This window comes from Theobroma cacao, chromosome 5, assembly GCF_000208745.1.
Source record: "Theobroma cacao cultivar B97-61/B2 chromosome 5, Criollo_cocoa_genome_V2, whole genome shotgun sequence".
NCBI classification, from domain to species: domain Eukaryota; kingdom Viridiplantae; phylum Streptophyta; class Magnoliopsida; order Malvales; family Malvaceae; genus Theobroma; species Theobroma cacao.
In genome coordinates, this window is record NC_030854.1 from 11461248 (window position 1) to 11468208 (window position 6961).

Sequence of the window (6961 nt, forward strand, 5' to 3'; positions counted from 1 at the left end):
CAACATGCCTTCGGGATTTCAACAACAAGTTAGACCACCAGTTCCTGAAAAGAAGCCCCATGTGAAAGAACTTCTCTTGCAGTATATATCCAAGAATGATACGATAATTCAAAGCTTTGGAGCATCCTTGAGAAATCTTGAAACCCAAATGGGACAGCTTGCAAATTCCATCAACAATAGACCTTAAGGTTCTCTACCTAGTGACACACAAATCAATCCTAAAGGTAAGGAACAATGCCAAGCAATCACTTTAAGGAGTGGAAAAAAGATTGAAAGGGTGAATGAAAAGCAGATGAACTTGAGAATGAAGTTGTTGATAGGGAAGGAATGTGTGAAAAAGAGAGTGAAGTCGAACAGAAAGAAGAAGTCAAGGCTAAAAATCATGGAACTTCTCAAGTCATCCATCCTCCACCACCTTTTCCCCAAAAGCTCCAAAAGCAAAAACTTGAAAAGCAATTTCAAAAGTTCATCAATGTCTTCAAGAAATTACACATAAATATCCCTTTTGCTAAAGCTTTCGAACAAATGCCCAGTTATGTCAAGTTTTTGAAGGACATCCTCTCCAAAAAGAGAAAGCTAGGTAAGTTTGAAACTGTCTCCCTTACAGAAGAGTGTAGTGCAATTCTCCAAAACAAGCTGCCACCAAAACTCAAAGATCCAGGTAGTTTCACAATCCCTTGCACTATTAGTAATTTATTTTTTGCAAAAGCTTTGAGTGATTTAGGTGCAAGTATCAATTTAATGCCTTGGTCAATTTTTGAGAAACTTGGTTTGGGGGAATGAAAACCCTTTTCTATAACTTTGCAACTGGCTGATCGTTCTTATGTGTACCCAAGGGGAATTATTGAAGATGTTCTTGTCATGGTAGATAAATTTATTTTTCCAGTTGATTTTATAATTCTTGACATGGAAGAAGATAGGCAAATTCTAATCATTCTTGGGAGGCCATTCTTAGCAACTGCTAGAGCTTTGATTGATGTTGAAAAAGGTGAGCTCACTTTGAGAGTTCAAGTCCAACAAGTAACATTTAATATATTCAAAGCTTTAAAATTGCCTGTGACATTTGAATACTGTGTTTCTGTGAGTGTAGTGAACAATTTGACACATGATGTTTTCTTAGAAGAAAATCCCAATGATCTTCTTGAAACATGTTTAGTTGCTAACTATGATAGGGATGATGATGAGTTTATTGATTATTCAAATTTGTTGAATGCTCACTCCAGATTTAGAGCTAATCATCAATTTGAGTCTTTAGATATTTCAACTTCTTTGGTGCCAGCTTCTAAGCCTTCCATTAAGGAGCCACCTATTTTGGAACTCAAACCTCTTCCAACACACTTGAGGTATGCTTTTCTTGGAAAATCTTCCAATCTTTCGGTTATTATTTTTTATGCTCTTACTAGCTTGCAACAGGAAAAGTTATTGAGAACACTTAGAGAATTCAAGAAAGCAATAGGGTGGACCATAGTTGATATTAAGGGAATTAGCCCTTCTATTTGCATGCATAAAATTCTTCTTGAGGAAGATCACAAAGCCACAATTGAACAACAAAGAAGATTGAATCCTATCATGAAGGAAGTGGTCAAGAAGGAAATCATGAAGTGGTTGGATGTCGAAATAATTTACCCTATCTCTGATAGCTCATGGGTAAGTCTAGTTCAATGTGTTCCTAAGAAAAGAGGAATGACTGTGGTGGCCAATGACAATAATGAGCTCATTCCAACAAGAACGGTGATTGGATGGAGAGTGTGCATGGACTACCGCAAGCTCAACAAAGCTACAAGGAAAGATCACTTCCCTCTTCCATTCATTGATCAAATGTTAGATCGCTTGGCTGGTAAAGAATATTATTGTTTTCTGGATGGTTATTCTGGCTATAACCAAATTGCTATTGCTCTTGAAGATCAGGAAAAGACTACATTTACATGTCCTTATGGCACCTTTGCTTTTAGAAGAATGCCATTTGGATTATGTAATGCACTTGCCACCTTTCAGCGATGCATGATGGCCATATTCACAAACATGGTGGAAAAATGCTTAGAGGTATTTATGGATGATTTCTCAGTTTTTGGAAATAATTTTGATGATTGTCTTTTAAATCTTGCTAGGGTAGTCAAGAGGTGCGAAAAGAGAAATTTGGTGCTCCATTGGGAGAAATGTCACTTCATGGTGCGAGAAGGTATTGTTCTTGGGCATAAGATCTCTAGTAATGGCATTGAGGTAGATAAAGCAAAAATTGAAGCAATCGAGAAATTACCACCTCCAATAAATGTCAAAGGTATTAGAAGTTTTCTTGGTCATGCTAGTTTTTATAGAAGATTTATTAAGGACTTTTCAAAAATTTCTAAATCACTTTGCAACTTATTAGAGAAAGATGTGCCATTTAAGTTTGATAATTAATGTCTTGTTGCTTTTGATGAATTGAAGAAAAGATTAATATCTGCACCTATCATAATTAGTCCCGATTGGACTCTTCCTTTTGAGCTAATGTGTGATGCGAGTGATTATGCAGTGGGAGCTATTTAGGGACAAAGGAAGGATAAAACCTTCCATTCCATCTATTATGCTAGCAAGACTTTGAATGAGGCTCAGAAAAATTATACCATGACAGAAAATGAGCTCTTGGCTGTGGTTTTTGCTTTTCACAAATTTCGCTCCTATCTCTTGGGGACAAAGGTGATAGTGTCATTGATCACTCAGCTATCAAGTATTTGATTGCCAAGAAGAATGCTAAGCCAAGATTGATAAGGTGGATTCATTTACTTTAAGAATTTGATCTTGAGATTCGTGATGGAAAAGGAATAGAAAATCAAGTTACAGACCACCTCTCAAGATTAGAGATTGAAGCTTAAGGTAAGGATTCAACCTTAATCAAAGAGACTTTTCTTGATGAACAAATCCTTAAAGTTGGTAAGAAATCACTTCCTTGGTATGCTGATTTTGTAAACTATTTGGTAAGCAATATTATTCCCACTGATTTAAATTTTCATCAGAAAAAGAAATTTTTGCATAATGTTATATTTTATTTTTGGGATGAGCCTTACTTGTTCAAACAGTGTAAAGACCAGATGTTAAAAAAATGTGTCTTGGAAGAAGATATTCAAAGTGTACTTCGCCATTGCCATTCTTCAGATTATGAAGGACACTTTGGAGGAATTAGGACTACTGCTAAAGTTTTCCAATCAAGTTTGTATTGGCCTACATTATTTAAGGATGCTCACAATTTCGTTTTGCATTGTGACAGGTGCCAAAGAGTGCGAAACATCTCAAGGAGACATGAGATGCCTCTCAACAACATAATGGAGATAGAAATTTTTTATGTATGGGGTATTGACTTCATGGGTCCATTTATATCTTCATATAACAACAAATACATTTTGCTTGCTGTGGATTATGTCTCCAAGTGGGTTGAAGCGGCAGCCTTTCCTCATAATGATTCGAAGGTGGTAATGAATTTCATCAAGAAGAATATTTTCACTCGATTCGGCACTCCAAGGGCAATCATTAGTGATGAGGGAAGTCACTTTTGCAACAAATATTTTGATGCCCTTCTGGCAAAATATGGAGTTAAACACAAGGTTGCCATTGCGTACCATCCTCAGACTAGTGGCCAAGTGAAAGTATCGAATCGTGAAAGCAAGAGGATATTGGAGAAAATCACAGGTCCCACAAGAAAAGATTGGTCAAAGAGATTGGATGATGCACTATGGGCATATAGGACTGCTTACAAGACCCCGATTGGTATGTCTCTATATAATTTGGTCTTTGGTAAAGCTTGTCACTTACCGGTGGAACTTGAACACTGTCACGACCCGGAACCTTCCTCGGGCCCATGACAACCGCCGTGACGTCCCAATTGACACTCATTACCCGAAATGCCAATCAGAACCCCGCAAGGCTTACATATCAGTTTTTTACCTTTTTTGTGAGTAATCATTTTTAAACATTCCATTTTAAACAATTTCCAGTAGTTTCCTGCTCAAGTAAATCAAAAGACAAAAATATTTTAAAAAGATTTATAGATAAATATCACTATTCAAAATATTGATTAAAATATAGCATTTTTTTATATAAAACAATGTTTATAGAAACACGTGTAAGAAATCTTTTGTAACGTATAAGTAAAATAAATTCACACATGAAAAAATTTACAAAGTTATAATGTACAATAATGGTTACAATGACAATTGGCCCAAAATACACCCAGTGTTGGTGCTAGAAACCTACTGTCTGTGTGGTAAAGATGTCAACTGGAATACTCGACAAAATAAGGTACTACAAGCTACCACAGGCCTAAAATGTTTGGAAAGGAGGTGGGTGAGATTTTGCAATCCCAATGAGTAAACAGACATTATCATAAATATCTAAAGGCAAGTAACATGGAGGCAAGTTTAAACAACAATTTATATACCATTTCATAAGGTTTTTAATTTATACCATAAACCATAAAATATTTATAATTTACCGAAATAGTTGTTAAGGCTTATGTCTTTTATTAAAAACAAGGCTCAAGCCAAAACTAATCGTCGGGGATACCTTGGCCGAGGCATTTAACTGAGTTCGCCGAGGTTGTTAAGATATTCACATGTGAAACACATTTTTATTTTTAAAACAAGCTGTTCCTTGGCGTTGGTCGAGTTACACATTTACGTGGGGGTTCGACGTGAAGTGAGCTTTAATACTACCCCGAGAGTTACCCTCCTCGCCTCTACAACTGGAGTAACTATATAACCGGGTTTACCGTGCCCCTCTAATAGGCAGTCCATGAAAACCCGTCACTGTAGTGACTAACCCACCAATTTTAATAAAATTTCGACAGTATAACGTGGCTTTTATTTATTTATCCAGCCTGTATAGTAAAAACAGCTTACATAAATTTCCCAATACACTTACAAAATATAGCCACATATACTTATATCTCATAAGCCATTCATAAGAAAATATATAACTTTCAAGATAGTTAACAGCCTCCAATTACTCAATTTCATAATCAACATAATATATATTTTTTTGTCACATTTATTTCTAAAACATAAAAAATCCCGTTTTAATCTCATTTTCGTTTCATAAAATACATAAAGTGCATTTTAAAAATAAACTCCAGATAATTCACAATAATAATAGGTTTACTCACCGTTTGTACAAACTAAAAGCTTTCTAGGTGCCTCGATAACTACTCGTCGGGTACGATTTCCTTGCCTTTACCGGAAGGCTCTCCTCTTAGACAGATTGCAAAAATTTACTTAATTCATCACATTAATGCTAAATAACTATATATTTGACTTAAATCCTATACTAATGCATGGTATGAAATGCAATAGCCAAAAATGGCTTAAACGCGGTATTAACCTATTTTTGGCACTTTACTCGATAAATTGCTAACGTGCTCCATTTTAGCTCTAAATCGTCTCATTCTCTCTCCAACAATTCTAACCATTAAATATCAGCATATAACCTTCTAAAATAACCAAAATCAGTTCACTTTCCTCCTTGGAAAATTCAGCCAAAAATGGGACATTAACTCGGTAAATTTTCTACTTTGTTTTTCTATCACATTTAACCATTTTTCATCATTTTCTCTTCATTTCTCTTAGAATAAAAATCGGATCATCATCATTGTACCTTATTGCAGATTCGGCCAAGGGTGGGTATTGTGAAAATTTAATGCTTTCTTGCCCAATTTAATTTCTAAACACATTTAACTAACTAAAACTACCTATTTAACTAACTAAAACTACCTATTTAACTAAAAATCAAAACCTAAAAATTTCAAAATCTCTCCCCTAGAATTTCGTCCAGCCCTTGATGTCACTTTTAGATCTCTCTCCTCAAGCATGCTAAATGGAAACAAAGGCATAGGAAAGGTAGAAATCAAGCTAAAGTCAAAAAATCTTACCGTTAGACGCGTAAACGGGCGAAAAACGCGAATTCCTCTTTGAATTTTCTTGTTTCTCTTTGGTTTTTCTTTTTTTCTTCCTTTCCTCTCTATTTTCTCTCTTGTTCTCCCTTATGGCCGGCCAGCACTTAAAATGGGGTTTAAATGGGCTGACTTTTCATTAAAATAATATTATATCATTAAAAAAATGCCACGTGTCACTTTCCCATTGGTCCATTTTTAAAATTTCATCCATTTGTTTCCAAATTTTCACCATACACTTGTCCCACATATCCATAGCTTAGATAAAATTCTCAGACTTATCCAAAGTCTCGGTGGAGTAATTTTTAAAATTTACACTTTTCCCCCGTAAAAGTCAAAAATTACATTTTTGCCCCAAAAACTGAAAAATTGCCCATAGACATATTTTTCATCCCTTATACTCATACAATTCTCCAATTTGTCAAATTTGATCTAAATTCTCTCAAAATCTCAAATTTTGTCTATGGGTGGTAAAATTACGATTTTGCCCCTACACTCCAGAAATCACCAGAATTAAGGTTTTTCACTTGCTATCATTAAATTATACTCGAAATAGTTAATCTTGGTCAAAAATTTCACTCCATTATCAAATTATTATCTCAAGTGGTAAAATGACGATTTTACCCCTAAACATCAAAATTTTCAATTTTACCCCCAATGAACCCTCAAACTCCGAACAATCGGTTTTAGTCATTCCTTGACTATAAAATATTAAATTTCATCCTACGATTCCGATTTGAACTAGTTCAAGGTTAAATAAACTCAAGTGTACAGTTAGGCACGATACTGGGTTTCGTCTATTCTTAAGTGCTTTCCTAGCATAATAACATGCTACTCAGTGCATGTATGTCATGACATGTGTTTATAGGGTTAAGTTTTACAAACACAATGCTTATTGGGCTGTGAAGAAGTTAAATTTTGATCTACAAGCAGCAGGTGAGCAAAGGTTGTTGCAATAAAATGAACTTGATGAATTTCGCCTTCAAGCTTATGAGAATGCCAAACTCTACAAAAAGAAAACGAAGCAATGGCATGATAAGAAGA

At 35.1% G+C, this 6961-nt stretch overlaps 1 protein-coding gene across 1 annotated transcript; it reads left to right on the forward strand.

Annotated features, from left to right (window-relative positions):
* LOC108661939 lies at positions 328-2400 on the forward strand. Its single transcript, XM_018120934.1, has 3 exons — positions 328-661; positions 887-988; positions 1091-2400. The coding sequence occupies exons 1-3, from the start codon at positions 328-330 to the stop codon at positions 2398-2400; spliced, it is 1746 nt and encodes a 581-aa protein (XP_017976423.1).